General features: G+C 41.7%; 1 protein-coding gene across 1 annotated transcript in view; it reads right to left on the bottom strand.

The window, feature by feature from the left end:
• cachd1 (cache domain containing 1) overlaps positions 1-24,013 on the bottom strand; it is a 105,761-nt gene that overhangs the window by 38,640 nt on the left and 43,108 nt on the right. Inside the window, exons 3-4 of the mRNA XM_008286360.1 lie at positions 16,518-16,666; positions 4,163-4,269 (exon numbers count right to left, since the gene is read on the bottom strand). Coding sequence (XP_008284582.1) covers positions 4,163-4,269; positions 16,518-16,666 — 256 coding nt within the window. The remainder of the gene's footprint in view (positions 1-4,162; positions 4,270-16,517; positions 16,667-24,013) is intronic.

Below are 24,013 nucleotides of genomic sequence, written 5' to 3'. Positions count from 1 at the left end.
ATATGTTCCAAAATTGCAGCCAGTAATGCAACCATGTAGGCTGTCAGACATTTTTCTGAAGCAAATGAAACACTTTTTTTTCCCCTCCTCAAACCATTAAAAAAAAAAATAAAAATCTCAGCTATAGTCTGTCATAGTCCCAGTAGACACATCATTCATCGCCTCAGCTATTGCAGCACAAGTCTCATCTTTTTTTTTAACCTCAGTCACTCCAGGGGAAACACTTCATTAAAAAAAAAAAACTCTGCCGTTTCTGGGTTCCAACTTGGATGTTTTTTTATTTTTTCATTCCCAAAATTCCTTTGATTTTATGCTTTAAGGACCATGCTTCCCCTTCTAGAACAATTTCACCACTTTTTCCACGATACACCTCGAGGCAAACATATTTCCTTACATAGGGAACGAGGCAGCATGCTGATTGTAATAGCAAGCATGCGCCTGTCAGGTTAGAAAGATTGTGTTTCACTATATGCATGTGGTGGTAAAAACAACTCTTGGCCGATGCACACGTGTATTTTTTCGTATTTTCTATGCAAAGTATGGCTATTTTAACAGATTTTGGTAAAACGGCGTTCTCCTGTCAGGCATCATGATCATGGAATAACCTTCAAAAACACTCTTACACTAGAAACATTCACATCCATAAATGAGTATCATAAAGAATACAATCACTGTTTTTCTTGAGAGGCCGCTGTCCTTGAATAGTTGTCTATCTGCTTTATTGTTTTACTGTTCATTGTTCATTGTGTGTCATGTATCTCTTCTACAGTAGTTCTTTGACTTTGTATGGCCGCTACCTTGGCCAGGTCTCCCTTGTAAAAGAGATATCTAATCTCAATGGGACTTCCTGGTTAAATAAAAGTAAATAAATAACTAAATAGAAACTTCTAAACATATATTACTGAATGAGGCCCAAGGATGTTAAACACATGAAATATTATCCACGTTCCTAACAGTAGTTTAGTGTGACACAGAGCTAGCATTTGCTGTTAGCACTACACACAAAGTATTGGCCATAACAGGAGCGGACGTGAATGAGTGTACTGAATTTTATCAATCAGCAACCAAGCTGCAACCTCCAGAGCTGAAAAATTCCACCATTATGCAAGTGCCAAAAACTTCAGTTTCTCGAATGGCCAGTTGAGCCTGGCTACAAAAGTGTCTCGATACTCACCGACTGTCATGCTAAAACGCACAACTTTTAAAATGGAGTCAGGCACTGTCAGCATGGTGACGGTTAGAGCCACCACTCTTCAGGAAGCTTATGGGTGGCATCATGGAGGATTTGTCCATCTTTATATACAATGAATGGATCCAACTAATGAGACCACAACTGTCAACTCATGGAGGTTTTTGGTATCTCACTAAAAGTCATTTTCATGCATTCACCTGGGAATATCTCTACAAAGTGATATTCCATCTAGGAGATATGTACATATTTCACAGGATAAGTGAAAACTTTGACATCCTGGTTATGCTAAATGAAAAGCCAAGGTGTCATAAAAGTCAATGCGGTGCATTCATGAATATCTGAGTACTGAAATCCATCCAGTAGTTGTTGACAGTGTGGACAAAATTTGTACAATGACAGATTAATTTAGCAATAGACTGACCAATGGTGCCGGAGCTTCAACTTCACATGAAAAAAAAAAAAAAACAACTTGTATTGTGGACAAACTTTGTTTTGTATTAACAGTAATTTCTGGAATTTCGGTTCAGTTTTGTGTCCCAGCTTGTCAAAAACAGCCATAGACCTTGTCATGGTGTTTGGTGGTATTTCAGCCTGAAGTTGGAGTTCAAGTGGCTGAAACACTTCGGCATGTACATTTGCACATGCACATTAAGTGCAGGGTTTGAAGGTTTGCATCATTTGGGAACCATTAAATGGAGAGGAAATTGAGAAAAGTGCAAGCTGGAGGTTGCATCATCTTTAAATTAAAGAAATAGCTGAGATTGCTCAAGAAGTGGGGCACAAAAAAGGAAAAAAAAACCTGATGGAGAAAGAGAGAGAGGCTGGATCAAACTAGTGGCGTAATCACACGCCACTCTACCCCAGTTACCTTTCATCTACCTACTGTATCCCTCCTCGCCCACCTGCTGGTATCAGTATTGATGGTTCCCACATCCACCATCTTCGCCTCCCCCCCCAAAAAAAAAGTATAATGGAAGATGAGAGGAGGGAAGATGGAAGAAATACAATGCAGTCTTGATACAATTACTCCATTTCAATCAGCTCTCACCCCCCTCCCCTCCTTTCCTTTCATTCATCATTCTCTCCCTCTCAATTATCCCTCGCTCTCTCACCTACTCCCCTCCCTCCCCTCTGTAGCTGCTTGTTTAGACTGGGCTGAGACAAATGGGAGAGAATGAATAAACTGGGAGTGTTGGGGGTCAAGGAGGGCTGAGTGTGAGGGACAGGCAGAGGAGAGGGGAGGCAGAGGGGTAACTTGAACTCGCCGTGACTGGCTTGCAAGGAAAATAAAAACCCGCCGATGGTGACGTGTTATGAATGGCGGTCATTATGAATAGTTTGCAGAGAGGGGATATCTGGGGAGGGGGGAAAAGAACTATGAGGTGGGGGGCAGCAAAGGGATGACAGAGGAAGGACAAATGATGATAGAGGCTGCACAGAGAAAGAGGAAAGGCAGGGTTGGACAGTGATCCTTCAGGTAATTCCTGCACAGTTCATTTGGGATTACTGCAAGAAAAATGCAACATTTCTCAAAAAGTCAGTCAATATGTTCAACCAGTGTGTGGCTCGCTATAAAGTTAGGTGTCTCTGTGCAACACTTTTTGTCTTGAATTCTCAAAATAAGTCAAGCTTCATGCTTCCTACTACCATGCCCTATAGCATTTGCATTGGATTAAAAAATCGACACATTTTAGTGACTTAAAATGAGGAACTTTGTTTGGAGCAGTAACTTTTATTGAGGGGAAGTGCAGCACGACAAGACATGTTTATCAGGAAACAGTCCGAGAAATGTTAGTGGAGGGTATTTATTTGGATTCTCTTCGTGAAAATGGTGATGAAAAGCCTTATTGTTTGCAGAGTTGGTAAATTCATCAGCATTCTTCCAATCTGACAAGTTTATATTGCTTTTGAATACTCAAAAATTATACAGGGATTTTCTTTAATTCCAGCAAAAACAAGTGCCTGGAGAGAACTGTGAGTAATTTTACAATATGCATGGAACTGAAACTGGAAAGTTAAGATACATAATGAGAAAAAGAAAAAAAGTCAGTTATTGTGTGAAATGCAGCAGTGCAGCTCGATACGTCTCTGCTGGACGCAGGAGGAGCGCGCCGCTGACCGAGCGATGGCAGAAGAACAGAAAAACCAGCGGGGGAAAGTTGGACTTTGCCTGCTTTTTAGTCAATTTTGTCGATTTTCCTCTTAATCAAATGCAGACCAACACGTGTGGCGCAGACACATGTGGGTTTTACATGGTAGTATTCTGCAATGTGCTTATGCAATCTGGAACCTCAATAAACGTATGATGGGAGCAGCGAGCGCACCATCAGACCGTTTTCCAAGGAGGACGCCGAGGTTACATTCAGCATATACGCTACTACGAAATGAATAAGCCGGAATTTTGTGAGCTGATGCAACTTCCATTTGAGGTAAAGCGAGAGCAGAAACAAAGAACTAAAATGCCCTTGACAATAGGACGATAGAAACACACATTCAACCTGAATACAATTGCAGACGAGAATTCAAAGTCAAAGAGTGCGTTTGATCTCAGGCTATTAAAAAAAAAAAAAGCATTTTAAAATCAAAGGCTAAGAAAGCAGAGGAGGCAGAAAGAAATGGAAGAAAGTGAGAGTGAGGAAGCACAGGAGAGACTATAAAAACATCTCCTTGGACACGCACAGCTTATTATTTTAGTCTCAGATCAATGTCCTCTATTTTCCTGCACTTCAGAAGCGAGGGAGGATACAAAAGATAATGCAATTTTCTTAATTAAAAACCGGTCGCTGTGGCAACGGCTGTTAGGTTATTGCTTTTTTTTTTTTTTGGTCAGTTCAAAAAAATGGATTTAAGTTTAAATGGCCCGAGCTTCACGTCCATGTTTCATTTGTTTAAACCAGGTCGGTTTATATATACTAGCAAATGACAATTCCTCCATCTGGTGTGTGTGTGCTTCCTGTGTGTCTGACAAACCTGAGTTGAGGTCTCGTCCGGGGTTGAAAGCTCGGCTGTTGACGGTGGGGGAAAGTCTGTCACAGCAGATGGTCTTGGAGACGTTGGTATTGAAGTTCCCATCAAACCTAAACACACACAAACAGGCAACATTTGAGAATTTATAGAGCGCGTCCAACTCATTTGTTGGTGGAGCAGCGCTGGCTTTTTCTTCTCGGCACTAACAGATTTACTACTCCGCAGTTTTATTTAATGTAAACCCAAACTCGCAGGTTTGTTCATACCTCTGACTTCATAGCAACGAGCACGTTTTAAGTAATAAAGCCGTGAAGTAAAGCTACAGGACTATTAGTAAAAAAAAAAAAAATACATACGTGAAACCGTGAAGTTAATGAAATAACATGAAACATCTGCTGAAACTAATGGACCCTACTTGTTTCATATGAGCTAAATTGTATCATTAACCGTATCATCTGTTGCCCAGACCTCAGACTAAAGCCAGAGTTACGGCTCGTGAATAATTCTTTCCATGGAAAACTGCTTGATTTCTGCTTTTTCTCCCAACAAAGCTAATGCCCAGTTCCCCGAATGCATATGAATGCGACCGTGAGAGCGGCTGCCTGCTTAACTTAACGATGTGATTCACGTGTCAAAAATTTTGTCTTTGTCCTGGTCAAACTTTTTTTTTTTTCCTTCTGGTCCACATTTCCCCTGCGTCACTTCAGCAGCAGAGGATTTGCAGCAAAGTCCCTGATGTTGCTAGTAAGGTATTGCTTTGTTGTGGTGATGGTGGACATGAGTACAACTGGATAATCTACAGTATGTGCATAGTGATCGTTACATTTCTATTGATAATGAAGGGACAATGATAAGAATGAGACAATGTTGAGACGGTACACGCTGCTTAATGAACACATTTTTTGTAGGGATTCAAATTAGTCCCTGGATTAGTTTAAAGCACCCGAGAGACCTTTAAGATCACTTGATGTGGATGATCTATAAAGCTGACATTTCATTGATGTGTAAATCCAGTTTAGACCATTTCTGTTACCATCCGTCCATTTCTTAAGTTGAGAAAACTACAAAATGTCCAAAACAACAAATGCAAAAAAAAAAGGTCAAATGACATACTGTATGCTCTTCACAAGCTCTTCCTATATACAATTACAATGAAGCCATAATTACATGGAACAGGATGAAGTCTTTCAGAAACTAAGCCCACTAAACACCGCTGGCTGCCAGTCGGAGGTCCTCCCACTGGCCGCTTTACGCTTACGTTCTACATATGGCGTACGAGAAGATGAAAGTGGAAGGAGAACGCAGGGTGGGCTCAGAGACAAAATTGAAGATGATTACTTTAAACATTTACATCCACCAAGCCAGCCTTTAAACAAAGGGCTCACGTAGAAGGACTGTTTGCTCGCTCTTTGGTACTCGAGCTCTAGTATCGCATTTAATGAGCCTCAGAATTTAAGTCTGTGACTAAACGGTTCCTCCTCCACAACCAGACTGAATGGCTTATTAGGAGAAATGCAATTAAACAGCAAAGGCAGACAGGTATTAATGTGTGGATCAGAGCCAGTGCAGCAGAAATGGTGTCTGATGTCTATCTCCTAAAGGCCTGAAAGACGAGAGTGGACGGAAAGAGACGGAGAGGCGAAGGTCAGGGGCAGGATTGAAGTTGAATCTGAGGCAACATGAAAAAAAAAAGATAAAATAAGAGTGACCTGATTTGGACATATGTAGGATCTGGATGTAGTTACAAAGAAATGCTACGTCCAAATTGTTTAGAAATGTATTGCTCGGCTCCATTAGCCTCAAGGAGCAAGTTCAGGCCAGAATACATGTAGATCTGTCTCCTTGGTACGACTGACAATTTAACATACGCTTTAACCACAATATGTTCTAAAACACTCTTTCTTTCATGTAATGACCACTCCTGACTGTTAGCATTTAGGATACAACAATCCGATCAGTCACAACACTAACACCACCAGCAGGTGCAGTGAACAACATGGATCATCTCAATACGATGCTACGTTCTGCTGGAAAATCGTGGGTTCTGCCATTGGTGTGGATGTCCCACCCATCTAAACACACTGCAGATGGAGCTCAATGGTCGTCCCCTCCCCCATCAGGACAATGCACCGCACGATGATGCAAAAACTGCTCAGGAACAGCTCGAGGACCACGACAAAGAGCCCGAGGCAGTGACCTGGCTATCAGACTCCACAGATCCCAGTCAAATCAAGCATCTATGAGATGCACCAAAGCAAGCCCAAATCCATGGAGGCCCCACTACAGGACCCAAAGGATGCTCTGCCAATGCTGTTTTGGCAGCACAAAAGGACTTCACTGACTCTAATGCAGGTGGCTTTAGTCTTGTGGCTGTTTGGTGTCCATCCCTAGAATCAGTTAAACACTGCGTAGCTCTGAGAAAGAAGGAGCATGTCCATTATCTGCAATCACAATGAACTTTCAATGAACCAGATACAATTAAAAACTCTTGTCAGTCATTATTTCCGGCACAGCTGCTTGGCTCGCTCTGTAACTGGCCTCTACAAGGAGATCTGGTGTGACATGAAAGATGCGGCTCAGTAACATAGCGTTGGCCTTGAGCGTACGCACGCTCAAAAGCGTTAAAGAGGTGTTAAAAAAATGAGACGCGAATCGCAATCAGCACATCTTTAGCACACTGGCCTTTCTACAAACATCGCACGCGACATATCGTTTTTCAGTATTTTATTTTAGCATAGAGCAACAGCGACGTTGTTTTAAAATATGCTACACGTGTGTTGACAGTAAAACCTGGTTTCCACAACCTTCCAAAGAAGCGGGGGGGAGGTATGCAGAGGAGCAGGCTGTTCTGCACTGCACCAAGCCTGGGCGCTTTGATCCTTCCATCCCTCCAAAACTACACCCCCTCCCCACCTCCCCCCCCCCCCCTCCTCTGGCTGAGCAACATACATGTGCACACGTCAACACTCACACATGCTACACACTCTTTGGCTCGCTCTGCTTGCAGACCTGGCGCTGGCCGGTTTGATTGACAGGTGCTGTGATGTACAGGCTGCATTTGAACTTCACTCATTTAGAGTCCCATAAGGCCAAAGTCATTACTATTCTCCTTCAACCCACTCTGCATGGAAGGGGTGGGCAGGACGCTCAGCAAAATGTGTGCCAGATAAAAAATACATTTGCAGCCGCTTTGAATTCCACATCAAATAACATATGAGAGACTGAGAGAGAGAGAGAGGGAGAGAAGGGAGGAGAGCTTCGAGTCTGATCAGGCATCTTAATGAGGGCAGAGAAATCTGTTTTACAAAGAGGCTGGACTCAACAGACAAAAACACACACTCAAACAACACATATACACACTGGACTTGAATTACTGAATATAAAAATAATAGTTTCACTCCACACTATTATCCATAAATGTTAAAAGACTTTGCAAAGCACAATGCTTCTAAATTATTCGTGCACAGAATATACATATTAATATCCGAGGATTGCTTGCATAATAACCATACCTCTCAAAAGGAGAACGTCTGCAATCATTAGAAATGATCCTGAAGATAATTCAACTAATAGACAGCATCTATAACAACAACTTGTTAATTCTTATTCTTCTGAATATATGATGAAACCTGAAGTGTTTTCTTTGCTTTTAGAATGTAGCTGAAACACATGAGTTCTGAAGAACGAAAGAGAAAAAAAAAAAATTAAAGATACAGATTTGTTTTAAGGCACAAGAAAAGAGACATTAAGTCGAGTCTTTTAAAGCGCAGGGTGAAATAGGTGGGCTCTTCGACATCAGGCAGCACCTGTTGTTTTCAGCAGTTACCACCAATTCACTGTTTAGAAAAATCCATTATATTAAGCTGCACCCTGCTGCAAGAATCATGTATTTCCACAGAGAAGGCTGCCCTCCTCCATTCAGAAAGCCCAGTGAGAACAATTACCTTGAAGAGGCTTGCTGTTGCGCGAGCCCTAAAGTCAAGAGTAATACCATTTGTAATGTCCCTTGGAGGTAGCGGCGGTTTAGCGGGCAACATGCTCGATGGAGAAGTGAGGGAGCTCGAAGAAGGCCTCTCTGGCTCCGGTCGACAGCCAAGCAGATTTGATCTGTAGTATCAATATGCAGAATGGATTTTTGCAAAACAGTTTGGTGTCTCACAGTTTCACAAGAGGGGAAGTGGGAGAAAAAGATATAGTGGATTGTGGTCTTGTGCTTTTGCATTAAGCTAAAACAGGTCTCTAACACCCTGATCTCCCTTCCATATTAAAACAAGGTGGACAAAATATCCGCAACAAAATGGAGCAATCCAATGGAGCTTAAAAGAAATCTATGACAAGCTAAAATAAATATCTAACAAACAACGATGTGTTATTGCCAGGCTACTGTAGTTATTGCAGTGGCCTGTACAACTGTAAATGATCAATTTATAACTCAGTCAAGAAAATGATGAACGTGGGGACAATGGTAGGTGAGAATATGTGAAAATGTCTCAAACCATGACCCATGAATTGACTATGACTAGTTCAATCTGTCGCCAGTTTGCAGTGATAATGCCCTCCTTTATTTTGCCCGTCTTCTGCTATGCTGTCCGTTAGTCAAAGCTCTGGGACAACTATGGGTCGGATTATGGACTATAGGAAATAGTGCTGAGAACATGCTGTCAGAGCACGTCAGAAATCAAGTGTGTATAGTTTGAATGAGTCATTATAGAGAGGAGGAGAGCAGGGTTAGACGCAACAGTTCAAACATGTGGAGGCATTAGTAGTGTTGCACTGTACACATAAAGAGTGCTACAAATAATTAGAGTAACATGAGAAAAGAGAACTCCTCTCTCATGTCCTCACAGCTGGCAAATCCTGGTGTGAAGTGGGTGTGAATGTGTTACTGCTGGTTTCAGAAAGTTACAAGATAATGATGACACAGGCACCTCCGATCTGAACGGGGAGAGGGGAGGGGGTCTCCCATGCAGCTCAGACAGACCATAAATCCAATTTAAGGGAGGATCAACTGGGCATCATCGTGGGCGGATCACAGACTGCAGCAGTGGGGCCATAGCCCAGGGGCTTCACTTAGCCGAAGCCGACCTGAGGGCGAGGCTCCTGGTAGTCGGGAGGCCTCTGGGCATCGCTTATTAAAACGCGTGCTAGCAAATACAGCACCATGTCAAATAAGGAATTTTGTGAGGGACTCTGGACACTAGATGCTTAAGAGTTGTTGCTTTTGTTGCATCAACTTTTCAACATCATGCAGGCTTTTCTGCAGCGACCCGTTTGTTTCAGTTGAACTTTATGTTGCTAGTAGCAACTGGTGCCGACACAGCAGTGCGTTGAACTGACCCAGGGCTGCCAGTGATGCAGCATTTATGAGTCAGTGCACCATATGTGTGGCCCTCCACTTATTTGAGTGTCCAAATTCTCAGCGTGCAATATTTCTATTCATGGCAATGCCCCACATTTTACATATAAATGATGTGTAACAATTGACACTGATGATGCCAAAATATCACTGATTAGCAAATGTCCAAAATCTCAGTTTACTGCTCACTTTTGTGTCGTGATACATGGACATGAGTGGTCTGGTGATCAGATTGTTTTTTATAAGTATGCCACTTTTGTGTTTGAACATGTAAACATCCATCCATCCATTATCTATACACCGCTTAATCCTCACTAGGGTCGCGGGGGGCTGGAGCCTATCCCAGCCGACTTAGGGTGAAGACAGGCGACACCCTGGACAGGTCACCAGTCTATCACAAGGCTACACTTAGAGACAGACAACCAAGCACACTCACATTCACACCTACGGACAATTTAGAATCACCAATTAACCTCAACATGTTTTTGGACTGTGTGGGAGGAAGCCAGAGAACCCGGAGAGAACCCACGCTGCACGGGGAGAACATGCAAACTCCTCACAGAAAGATTCCGGTGCCCCTACCGGGACGCGAACCGGCAACCTTCTTGCTGCGAGGTAACAGTGCTAGCAACTGTGCCACCCTGCAGCCCCATGTAAACATCATATTTTAAATTTTAGAAACATGTATAAGTCTTTAATAGGGATACCCGATACTGGCATAAAAATGTAATATCTGTCAATATCTTTTTTTTTTTTGCCTGTAATGAAAACCAATAAAATAATGCCTGGATTTCGCCGGCATTTACCAGCGTGCAAATGATGACGACACAAGATATGTGACCTAAAATTAGTTCATTAGCCCACATAAATCGGTATTAGTTGATATCGGAATCAGAAATTGAGAGTTGGACAAAATCAGCATATCGGCTATTGGCAACAAAGCCAATATGAGACATCCCTAGTCTTTAATCTGGTTTTGAGAAACCTGAACAAGCTGGCTTTTTGTTCCTTTATGTTCCCGGTTACTTTTGGAGCTGGGCTCTCTCTCTCTCTCAATAAAACCACACTGCACTGTTGCATGTGTACATATATTGTTATCCAGGTGTCTGACCTCTGCAGGCAGACAGTAAAACATGGCTGCAGCAACAACCTGTCACTTTTTGAACAATGAAGAAACTACACAAGAACAGGACGCTGGACTCAAACACGTACAGAGGAACAACTCTAGACAACAGTAACAGCTAAATTAACTTAAGGCTGATAGTTACAAGACTGAATAATGAACTCAAAATTGTTTATTTGTATTGTGAATAAAGCAGGCATGTCGTGATCAGTGACTGGTATTGTAGTATTCATCATGTATACCATGATATTGATCAGCACAGCCAGATTTCATCCTGTTCCACATAAACATGTGACAAATGTGATCAAAACGGGATTAAACCGCACACTGTTGCACACACTGTTGCACACACTGTTGCGTAATTTAATATGTTGTTTTCAGAGTTCCACAATTGCTCCCAGCAAACAAAGCCAACTGCTGTCTTCCACATTTAATGGGAGTGTGTTTGAGCTGCCTGCATAGCTGTGTGTCTACACACACAGCGGCAGCAGATGACAGACCACAATAACTAATAAGGCTTAAATGTTCATCAGTGTGTAGCGTTTGTTTCTAGAGTCTGGCACTTTCTTGGAGATAAAGACTCAAAGTTTCACCACCACTGTTTTGGGGGACTTTAGGTCCACATCCTTGAAGGGGAAATGGGATCTGTCATCTAACTATTTTACTGTTTAAAGGCAACCTGAACTGGCAGTTTTACTGGATGATTTGATTTGTGTTGTGAATGAGCTTTTGGTTAATACATTCCTTTGACTGTGTTCACGTGACAGTAATATGGTGGTAAATTACTTATTGGTTCAGTTTGAAGGCTACAGCAAGTAACTTTTAAGTTTATGTTTGAATATGTAATTGTTAAATCCTAAGACTAGTACTGACTAAAAAATATTTAGATTGTGGATCTGGTGTCTAATATGTGTTAGAAAGTCGGCAAAACAGTGCTGTGATTTAAGTTTAAAAAATCTGATTTCTGGCCATTCTTTTGAGTGGGATGCTGAAAATAATGCAGGTTCTTAAGGTTCAACCGCAAATCGAATAGATCGGCAAAAAAATTCAAGGAGGCGAGGACAGACAAACAAAGAAGAGGAGAGCCAAGTACGAAAGAGGAAGAAGTTGACATTAACGCAGGTATTTGGAGGAAAAAAAAAAAAAACGTTCTGACAGCGGTCCAGCGTTTACACCTGTTAGGGTCACTTTAACAAACCCCCTCCCAACCTGCCTGGTGTTCTGCCATCGCCTCCTCCAATGTGCAGACAGAGATATCATCGTATTGCTGATCGAGTAACCAGAAGATGAGCCTGATCTGAAGTCTGAGTAGCTGCTCACCGGTGCAAAGCATACTCTTGAAGTGAACTGTACGTCTGCCAGGAGCTCAGATAGTGAGAATTCTTGTTCAGAAACAGGAGCTAAGCATTAGCACTATGCAATCTTTAATATTTATGTCTAATTTATGAGTGAAGGTATTAGAGATCATGCAATATTACCCCTCATATGACATTACTACATATTGCATAGCAACCCTGTGATCAATGAAGTCCAGGTGGGCATTTGGGGGGTTGTATTCGGCAACCCAGATGAAAGATTTCAAAAAATAAAAAATAAAAATCAGATGTTTTGTCGTGTACGGTGTCTGCAAAAACAAAACAAAAAAACCCCTAAATGTGTAAACTTTTAGTTGAGCCACCTGGACTTTACATACTAAAAATTCTGATATATGAGCAAAAACTACTGCACACAACCACAAGACGAAAATGTGCAGGATGCAACAGCAAGAAAAAAAAAAAAAGACAAACACATCTGTGCTTACATCCTTTAAGCCAAATTTAGACGCTGTTCCCAAAGATGTTCATCAGAGCACCAGACAAGTCAGATACACACTGAAACATGTGGTTACAATATGAGTTCAAACCATTCTTCCACAATGTGACGGACATCTCACGCTATTACACCATAGGAAAAAGAAACAGCCTAAATATTTTATAAAATAGAGAAAAAAAAGTTGGAATAGATTAGACAAATAGATTCTCATGATTTTTTTTTTTTTAAAGATTGTAATAAAACAAAATCTTTTCCAAACATGTAAGTTACACCTTTTTCCTGGGGATCTGGAAAATGAAAGTCTGATCAGTGAAGATACGTCCAAACCTGTCAACGTTGAAAACAGTATTTCTTGAAACTGTCTGAGACACAGCAGTCCAGGTTCTAATAGCATACATGATGAACCGCCATGAGGGCAGTCGGCAGGACAGTCTCTCTGCAACAACTGCACGGATTGCCCTGAAATCTGGAGCAAGACATTCAAGCCTCCATAGCACCATCATCACCTCAGATTTCTTTTTTTTCTGGGTTATGACCAAAACATGAGAAAAGCTTCAGCAAAAAAAAAAGCTGCTGTGATGTGGGCAGGCCTGAAGGCAGCAGCGGCCTTTAGGGACACCTTGCTATGTTTTGCTTCTATTTTGGCGAGACAGTTGTTTGTCTCCCTCATAAAAGAACTTTTGAGGATCAGGATAAATAGCATTTTGCTTTCACAGCCCATTTAGAGCTCATCTCCTCAAGAACTACTGGTGAAATGAGACCATTAAGTGCCATCTGGGCTGCTCCTGAGCACACTTCTCACTTTTACAACTGCATAGCAGCGGAACTGTTGAAATGAGCACCTGGAGATCGCGTGTTAAAAATACAAACACGCCGACACACATGCGCGCGCTAATTCTACGAGGCGCATGCATTTGCTATTTTCAGGTCCGGCCTGTCGTTGATACCGAGCGGTGATTAAAGCATACCTCTGAGCGCTAAGCACTGCCCTCAGTGGCCTCGCTGTGAAATGATAGCCTGCCAGCTTGACGGCTAGCAGACATGGACACCCTGTGAACCACCTGATCCTCATCTAAACTGGCTGACCTGACTGAGACCCCCAGAAGCAGCTGATGCCTGAGACTAGTGAAGGACACTTTGAAGTGAGCTACACAGAAGTGAAGTCCCATCCAGAATCTGGGTTAACTCCTGTCCAAACAGCCTGCATTGTCCAATGTACTTGTGCCAACATGTGCTTTTCCTCAACGTTGAAAAGGTCAACAAGTCTACCAATAGCTTGGGAAGTACATTCATGCATTCGTTTGGCAAGAATGAAACAAAAAGGATCGATCCCACTCTTGTAAAGTTTTAACGAGGAGCCAATTTGCATAGCTTGGCATAAAGAACGGAAGAAGAGGGAAACCGCAAACCTGGCTCTGTCCACAGTCACAAAGACCCACGAGCATCCTTCAAGTCAATAAGGTTGCATCGACTGTCTGGAGTCACTCAGCTGGTTGTTGGGCAACTATATCTCTAACAGCAAGTGTCCAGGAAGTCATTCACATTTGCCAAGAAATAATGACAGCACACAGCTCGCAGTAAAACCACAAATTGCTGCTTTTTGTTCATACTATAAAAATGAGATATAACATGTTAAGCAGCATGGAAGAAGCTGGGCCTTCTTTCAGTCTTTATGTGAAGCTTTTCTGGCTCCGGCTGTGTACTTAAAGGAATAATTATATTCATCTGTATCTTTCAGCAGCCCGTTAGCTTAGCTATACCAAGACTAGAAACAGACCTACCAGCACAGCTAAGGCACATTTATTATCATATACAGTCGCCCTCAGATGTATTCAAACCCTTTCATTAAAGAAAAGGCAAAATTCACAATAGTCACTCAAATAACTAGAAACTGAACAAAGTAATAAGAAATAAAAATTTGCTAAATTATAATTTAGTGAAATAAGACATTGCTTTTGAATTGTGTTTGAAAAGAAAAATTGAAAAACAAAAACAAAATTGACAAATTAGAGCACTTTGCTGATGAGCAGTGGACCAAAATCCAAAGATCTGTCAACAGGTGCAGAAGTCTGATTGAGAGTTACAGAAAACACTTGATTGCAGTGATTGGCTCAAAGAGTTGTTCAACTAAATATTAGTTTACGGTCCCATCATGCTTGTTTGGTTGTTGGTGTTTATTTTTTTTAAATATATATATATATATTTCTGCTGAACCACAATTCAAAAACAATGTCATGATTTTCATTAAATTTTAATTTATTATTACTACGTTTGTCAATTTCAACTTATTTCAGTGACACCTGCTTTTTCCTTCTTTAATGGGAGGTATGACTACATTTGAGGACGACTGTATTGTTGTGTGGACAAACTGCAGTTTTACAGGAAGTTACATGCTTGACTGTTTGTTTTTTAAATTAACATTTCTCTGCAAAAAAGAAAAACAACCACATTCCTCAAAATGGCCAAACTATTCCTACAAGTTTGAACATCTGTGCTATTACCAACGAGCAGCAATTATTTTATTACATTCAATAAAAAAAAAAAAAACCCTGCTAGTTTAGATACAGGGCAAGCGGCTTATCAGATCCTAATTTTAATGAGAAGGCAAAGGTTGTTTTGGATATTTTCTCATGCGGAGCTCTCAGGAGGGGAGAACTAAATTATTCTGCATAAAGTTCCATAAAGTATCTTGCGATTATGTACGAACCCAAAAAAAGAACGCAAAGAAATCTCTTTTTCCCTCCCCTGAGGAGGACGCTTTGAAGTTCAGGGATCTATCAGAATCAGCCTCAGTTCGGTATGTCCACCACCACCAGCCTTGTGACTCCCCCTGCATCATTCCATCCTTCCTACCCAAGTCTTATATAATCTTTCTCTCATCCTCTTTTTTTTTTTTTTTTTGCCTCAAATGTCTCTTGAAGCTGTAAATCCGTGGATTGAGGACGCACATGTTGGAATGAAACTACAGCGTGTCTGTGTGTGAACAAGTGTCCGACGTATGTACGATATGTCGCGCACGTGATTCGGCTACAGGTGGCCGGAGGCCCCCCGAATCCGGCGGTCTCCTCCCCCCCGCCCCCTCTCGGCACGATGGGAGGAAAGACAGGTGACCTCGCAGCCTGTGAAGTCCGCAGAGCGAAAACTTCAGAGAGCAGTAACTGGTTACATCGGCTGATAAAGGGGAGGGAGATAGACCGAAATGGAGAGAGAGAGAGAGAGGGGATGAGGGGTAGAGACAGCTGCTGCTCTGTAGATTAGAACTGAAAGCAGCTCGCTCTCTCTTTCTCCGAGCGCAGCTTTGAACTGTGTTTTTGCCTGCTGGAGTCGGTGATTGGCTGAAAAGCTGGGTCTGCACTGTAGGCCAATTTTAAACTCCCTCAGCACAGGACTTAAATCTGACATGTTCAATCCCCACACCCAGTTTCATAAAAATAGACACCATTCTCATGTGGGAACCCTTTTCACAGAGCTCCGTTGTTTTTTTGTATATCTATAAGAAGCAAATGTAGTTTTCTGTCATTAATAACATTTGTGCTGCAGAAGGTTTAAGTTTTAATATCCGTGATTATATTAAAAATCTAGCAAATCTGAGATGATGCCAACACAGCCAGCGCATGTCTCTTGTCTATAAATGTTGAGTTAACTATTAAAACACAACATCTCTGTGCCATCCTGGTCTCCAACTCCTATTAAACTTATTGTCGAGGTACACTGCAGCAAAGCAACAGCGAACATTTTTATAGATTCTGCAATAAGGGCAGAGTTTAAAAAAGGCTGCCAAGTGTCGGAGCACGCCAGCTCTGCTCAAGGCTGTAAATGATGTGATTTACACACAGCTACAAGTAATCCAAGGATGATCAAAACATGTTTAAACAAGGCAGAAATGGGGATTTGAGTGTGTGTGTAGTTTGAATATAAAGCGACGTATGGAGAGCCGAGTGCAGGTGCTAGCAGTGGGAGGTGGGTTTACAGTCAGAGACGGAGCCTCCTGTGGAGATTTCTGTGCAAGTAGTACAAGAGCGACAAAGACAGAGAGAAGAGTGGGTTTTCAAGAGAAAGTTACTCACTCCATCATAGACGCCGGTATGGAGCAGCAGTCCTGGATTGCGGTGAGCGGCGAGGTGAGGTGAGCGGTGTACGACGCCTCCACCACCTGTTTGTTCCTGTTCACCACATCCAGGTAGCGGTTGAACTTCTCCCGGATCTTCTTTGCCAACTGCAAAGGAAAAACACAGACATGTTAATGAGACGGTGATGAATGGTGGCACTTCAACTGATTCCTTACAGCTTCACAAGAGGCATTTTGTTTTTCATTCGTCCATCTTATGTCTCACAGCACAGATCTTGTTTCAACCTCTTCTGACATCTAAGTCTTTACAATTACTATCCATTTGGCAATAACAGCAGAAACTACAAATGTTCTTTTGTTTATAGCAGTTGCATATTAATTGTATGTTTGTGGCGACGGTGACGTCCTCGCTTCTCACTTCACTCTGTATTTGTGTATTTGTGCAGCAAAGAGGGGATTTTTTTTGGCTTAGTAACATGACAGGAAACTTTTATTTTGCAGATAAAGAAGTCTTTCTGAAAGTTTAGTTTGTATTTTAAAGCTTTATCATGTCCAGCCCGTGCATCATTTTCAAAAAAACTCCTCTTAAGGAAAGTTAAATCAGTACAATCGATATATTTTATTATGACGGATCTCCTACAAAAACCGGTATAGAGACACAAACACATTAAAGACTCTTCATTACAATGCTAGAATACAATAGCTGCAACCGGTTACATTCATGCATCTCCGTTTCCTCTCCACTAACTCATTATATTGGCATGAAAACACATCTAATTAAAGGAACTGACCTAGACTGGGTCTTCACTTCAGACGTAAAAGATTCTCTGCATCTATCTTTTCGCTGCTTTGTTCTCAAACACACTTCCTTCCACTGTGACCCCCGCCTGCGTCTCTGCCTTAAGTTTAGAATTCTAACTGATCATGTCTACATTTAGCCCATGCTCGACACAAATCAAAGAACATGTTTCAAAGGTAAAAAACCAGCGCTGCTCCTGGGTGCGAGCAAAGCAAACACTGCTATCTATATATTCTCTGGTTGACACGAAATTAACTCGCTTTATCGCATTTACAGCCCCATTTATCTGGCAAACCGCAAATATGTCGGCTCCGGTTGGAGACGTGGAGGTATCGTGTAAACAGAGAGTGACACCTCAAGGCAAACGTGTCCACACCAACTCCCTTCTGTGTGCATCGGTGGAGCCTTAAATCAGCAAAGTCCTTAAATACACATGTGCACAAACACAATTTAATATTCACAAGGGAAGCTGAGCGATATCAAAGATGCCCAGACCTCAAGCCGCACTAAGTGTGAAATCCATCACTGTTAAAAGCAGAACAGAATGACGGATGTCTGCGGCCCGAGAACACGAATGCGTCCACATGAGACGCTCCTCATCATTCAATGAGAAAATAGGCCTAAAAATACAGTACACGGCCAACGCATAGTGAAATCTTGCAACAACTGCATCACATGGATGCACCAACTCTCTCTTTTTGTTTAATGGGGATTACCGTATCAATTATTCATCTGTTTTGCTAAGTCCTGTTTTCTCTGTTAATGTCACTAAAGAAGATTTTTAAAAAGTTGTCCAGTGAGTTAAAAATTCTGTTTATCTTTGAGAAAGTGTGGAAAAACCAGGGTGCAGGAAGGAGAAAATGGCGTTTCTAAACAAAGGCAGCGAATTCAGCTGTGTTTACTGTGGCGCTTCATGCTGCCCCTCTGAACAAGCGTACTTTATACTTTTTCCATTCTGTCTCTGAAGGACTGGGTTCTGGTTGAGCACACATATCACAGAGCTCTTTCAGAATGGGGATCCAGCTCTTTGGGGAAACTAATAACCAGCCCTGCAGCAGCCTCCTGGGGTACATTAATAACCAGTGCAGCTCTTCAACAACAGACTCCTGTTCTTGCTTTTGTTTGACAAAATTCCTCGAAAAGATGTTATGAGGGATTGTGTGGCGCTCACACCCGCTTGATCCGAGACCCGGCACGTATGTAATCTGTGACAGATTATCTTGTTTACCTGAAAAACCATCACATGAGCCACTGGCTTACTGGAGATCTGTTAGGGAACTATTCACTTCTAGATCATTTCTGATTACGTTTTCATCCAGAATCTGTCAAATACAGAAAAAAGTTGACACATTTATAGCCATTATAGCATTTGTCTTGTTGTGACCTGTTCATACTAGTAAACAGATCCTATCCTAACTTCTAGTGAATGTAATTGGGGGCAAAATCTACATTCTTTCTTGTGCAAAAAAACAGAAACCAAGACTAGAGCAGCTCAAGTTTGACAAATCAAGTGTTTATCTGTGAAACTTAGTCTCTTTAGTAGAAATTCTACTTGCCTTTGTGAGCTGTACTGCAAAGACAGAAACAAAAAGAAGAATATCTGTTTTAAATTACTTGCATGGTTACTGACATTGACTAGATCAAAATGAAGATGCCTCATACCAACTGTGTTTGTGCACAGAACAAAGACTGTTTTTGTTCCTCAACCTAAGGACATGATCTTTTCACAGCCCTCATGACAACCATGTCTCCCAAAAATTTCTTGTGCAACCAAACCACAAGAAACTTCTATTTTTTTTCCTCTGGGAAAGGAACAGTATGACAAATTAGTAAACCTGAGGAGCTGAAAAGTCTGCCTTGGGAGGTTGAAGAAGTGACCTGGCATAAGTCCGAAACAAAGACTTTCACGCAGGACACATCAGTTCTTGTCTTGGACATTCGGGGGTTTTTTTGCGTGGAGTTTGCATGTTCTCCCCGTGCAGTGTGGGTTCTCTCCGGGTTCTCCGGCTTCCTCACACAGTCCAAAAACATGTCGAGGTTAAATGATGCTTCGAAATGTCCGTAGGTGAGAATGTGAGTGTGCTTGGTTGTCTGTCTCTAAGTGGAGCCCTGTGATAGACTGGTGACCTGTCCAGGGTGTCCCCTGCCTTCACCCTAAGTCAGCTGGGATAGACTCCAGCCTCCCACGACCCTAGTGAGGATTAAGCGGTGTATAGATAATGGATGGATGGATGAGGGGAAATGATGATGTCATTAACTCCAATGCATTTCACAAACTATTCAGCAAGTTAGCTTGAACACACCGCTTGACTCTACACCACCGTCTGCTCAGCTGTGACACATACTCTGCTACATGTGCTGCAGACGATGCTGAGTGCTCTGGAGTTGGAGCTACTCTGTGAGGACACGATTTCAAAGTTACCTCAAGCATCCTTCTCTGCATTATGATCTGCACAAAAAGAAATGTTTTTCATATTGGTGAATATCAGACGACATATAAACCATGTCTGTGATAATCCAGTATCGGCTGATAGCGTCCGTTGGGCTCTAACATCAAAGGGGATTCGATTTTCAGCTCGCAGGAAACTGTTCATTTAAATATGACACAAGTGGGGTCCAAACAACTTCCAGAGAAGTCAGTGAAAAATGGCGCATTGAGCTGAAATCAGAAAGTTGCATCCTCATGTTTAAATACATGCATAAATTACAGATTTTCTTCTTCTGATTTAAAAATGTATAACAACTAAAAAAAAAAAATAACAAAAAATTCAGAATGCGGTATTAAATGTGCACTGAGGGCAACAATAACACAAAAAAACGGTGGTCTGAATACTTTCCGAAGCCATTGTAAGTCACCTCCTCGGCCCTGTTGAATACAGAAAAAGGCTTATTTCCACAGTAACTGGACCCCCTTTGTTCACATCCCATAATTACCGCTGCCTGTAAAAAGGCTGTGATTGAAGCCAGGAACAGGGAAATGTACCGCGACCCACTGACCGCTTGTACACCTAATCAGCCGGCCGCTATTCCTATTAAGGTTTTAACAGGGGCCTGAGGCACAGCCCACAATTACTGCTACTCCACCACAAGGAACACACACACCAAGACACTAACATGTTCGCTCTCACACGGTGCAGGAAAAAAAAAAAAGTCAAACACACAAATGTTGTACTCCTTCACACACAGTGCTGTCCACCACGCATGGCAATTAGCTGCAGTGAACTTTGTATTTAAAAAAAAAGGGGGGGGGGAAAAATGGGCCAGTGTTCAGCTGAGGAGTGTTTCCATAGCTGGGGGAGGGAGGGAAAGGAGAAGAGAAAGTATGGCTGGAGTTTTAACAGAGTGACTAAAGAGAAACCAGAAACTTCGAGCTGTGCAAGTTAAAGCTTAGGTTACAGTGTGCCACAGTGCAGCCAAAACCAACCTGTGCCCTGCAGATTAACCACACTCTCCAAAACACACGGCCCCCCCCCGCTCTCGGTTCCCCCGACCCGTCGGAACAACATGGAGGGTTTTTTTGCAGCACCCGGTGGGGCTGGTTCAGCCGCAGAACAGGAGCGAGTGGAACGGCTTCTCCCTCAAGTCTTGTGCCGGAGTTACGAGGTCTGCCGGCCAGACACACTTCAACCACAGTCACTAGCAGGCGGTGTTTATGGCAAGACCTACTTTGGAGCGCAGGGATGAAGCTAATGTAGGAAAATGTGTAAGAGCCACAAATCAGAAAACCTCCACGACCCAGGTCTTAACTCCACCTCCTCACCAACCAGCTTCATTATCAGACTTCATCAGATATCTGACAAAAGCTACAAAGACTGCCTTCACAAAGCATCATTATTTTTTTTTAAAGCAATGACTGACTTTGCCAACTTTTAACCGTTGACGTTTTGTAGTTCTGATGTAATAAGAAAGTGAAACTAAAGGTCATTAATCAGAGTGAATTTCACAGTGCATTGTATGCATTGGGAACCAACCTTCAACTTCAAACGGTCCTCAGACGGTGGCTAATGAAAGCAAACATACAGAGAATTGATCTTCAAAACATCAACTCTGGTGTAGAAATTTAAAACTGCATCCCTCGCTTCCTCTTGGATAAGCTGGTTTTGTTATTGGACTAGTGTCTCCTCGGGTTTGACAAATGGACACGTTGCTTCTAATGATGGTCAGAAGGTTTGCTGAGCTTTTACACTGCTGACTTTGTTCACTCTGGACGGTGACATTCAGCATGATTTGATAAAGTCATTAAACATTTGTTAGTTCCAAAACTGAAAAAAACCCCTCCTGCATACACATCCAACATCAAGCTAAAATTCATGGATTGTTTTCCAACTTTCACATTTATACGCTAAAAAGAAAAGCTGGCATAAAATTTGAACTCATGTGGCAAGCTTGGAAACTCCAAAAATAACTCTGCTGTCATGTCTAAATACCTTCAGTGGCATTATTTCAAGTTGTTATACTCAGTGTAGGAGTCCACACAGTAAGCCATTAAAATGACAGCAGTGCACACCTGTAGAAGGGAAATCCAAATCCACCTTCTGACTTGAATTAAATTACTTTCTGTTGTCCTTGAACTCCAGTTTCTGAAACGTCGCCATGTGCAGCAGCCTCTACCTGGGCTGAGACTGGCAGGTGTAACACTGTCGCCAAGCCAGAGTGGAACACCGAAGAGCAACACATCCTAACACATTGTGTGAACTTGTGTTTTAAAGCTGCCAGAATCTACAGTGCATATGGATTCATGTGATGACTAATTTTCTTAGATTTTACAAACTATCAAGGTTTCTACTCCAAGTCTTGTGTGTCACATGGTTTTGTCCTGCCTCTCTGACTTCATTCATATGTCATTCTTGCAGATTTGTATTTTAAATCATGTGATGTGTTTTCACCTTGTCTTCTTTGTGAGAAGTCAAAGTTCCAATACTGGGCTGCATGACAAACCAAAGCACAACACCAGGTGCTCACAGCTTTGTCAAGAATACAACTAGGGCGGTGCAGGACTGATTAACATTGTGTATTACTTTTTTTGCCTTTTTGCCTTTATTTGATAGTGCAGTAGAGAACGGAGAGAGGAAAGTGGGGGAAAGAATGCAGGATTCGAACCCCTGTACATGGGACGCCAGCTCAACCAGGTGAGCTATAGCGGTGCCCAAGATTGTGTATTACTTTTTAAATAAGAATTTATTGCTGATGATCAACCTGCTACATATTCTAAATTGATCGTAGTGGCAATTTACAGAACATTTTATACTCCATAGCAGGGCTGATTAAATAATCCACATTATTCTCAAGAAGACAAGCGAAACCAAAATCAACAGCAGAAGATGAAAAGCTAGTTCTTTAAATCGGGTCGTCATTGGCTGTGAGGAATTATGTAGGATTTAAGGGATGGTAGGCAAGAACAAATCATACACAAAGACTGGATAAGACTTCTGTCTGAGCTGCACAACAACACAATTAACTTGTTCAACCAGTTGAAAAGCACCACAAACTGTGTTACGATTAATGCCTGAATGCCAACAAGAATAACATCGCTAATGTTGCCTCACTGGTTCCTGCGCTGTCCAGCTTTAACTACGACTTCCGTAGCAGCAGCAGTAGACGTCAACACGAAAGAGAGCACAGTGCTCTGTTGATTTAAACATTTTATTTCTATTTTTTGTTTCTAGGAGATTCACTGTGATTGAGGACCAGTCCGATTTTGATGCAAAGATTTGTACATTAGTAGAAGAGCAGCAAAACAAGGAAGCAGTGCAATAAAATAATAACATATACAGTCATCTTCAAATGTATTCATACCCTCCCATTAAAGAAGGAAAGAAACAGCTGAAATAAGTTGAAATTGACAGAAGTTATAAGAAATAAAAAATTAATGAAAATCATGACATTGCTTTTGAATTGTGGTTCAACAGAAATATTTTTTTAAAAAACAAACAAAAAACAAGCAAACAAGCATGATGGGACCCGGAAACTAATATTTTGTTGAACAACCCTTTTAGCCAATCACGATTTGGATTTTGGTCCACTGGTCATCAGCAAAGTGCTCTAATTTGTCCAGGACAGTTTTTTTTGTTTTTTTTTAATTATTCTTTTCAACCACAATTCAAAAGCAATGTTTTATTTCACTAAATTATAATTTAGCAAATTTTTATTTATTATTGCTTTTTTCAGTTTCTAGTTATTTGAGTGACTATTGTGAATTTTGCCTTTTCTTTAATGGAAGGGTATGAATACATCTGAGAACAACTGTATATAAAGATGTACAATGAAACTATTTTATCCCTCTAATCAAAGAATTATTATGAGAAATAATCATCATCTATCGAGAGTATTACGTGTGCCATGACAGTGCAGCCCTACTCCATAGTTCTCTGTATATCCAGCTGCTTTAAAAAAACACTCCACTCATCTGTTGGAGCCTCTTGTTAACGTAGTGTCATGCACATCTGGCCCAGTAGAAGAGCATTAAGTTTCAATTAATGATAACCACTCTGACAGCACATGTCAGTGAGTAAAACAATCCACTCGTGGGACGGATTCAAAGACGGGGACAGACAGCGAGAGGCAGGGTCCGTGTCGTTAGAGGGGGGACAGATGTCAGTGTGTCTCTCTGAATAATGAATTTCCAGAAGAGAAACTCATAGAAGAAGCAGAAGCCTCCTCTCTGTAGCTCCTTGCCCTCTCTCCTCTCCCCGGGT

Source organism: Stegastes partitus, unplaced genomic scaffold, assembly GCF_000690725.1.
Source record: "Stegastes partitus isolate 25-593 unplaced genomic scaffold, Stegastes_partitus-1.0.2 Scaffold452, whole genome shotgun sequence".
Classification (NCBI taxonomy): domain Eukaryota; kingdom Metazoa; phylum Chordata; class Actinopteri; family Pomacentridae; genus Stegastes; species Stegastes partitus.
Note: the sequence above shows the minus strand (reverse complement) of the source record. Positions and strands in the feature narration are given on the sequence as shown.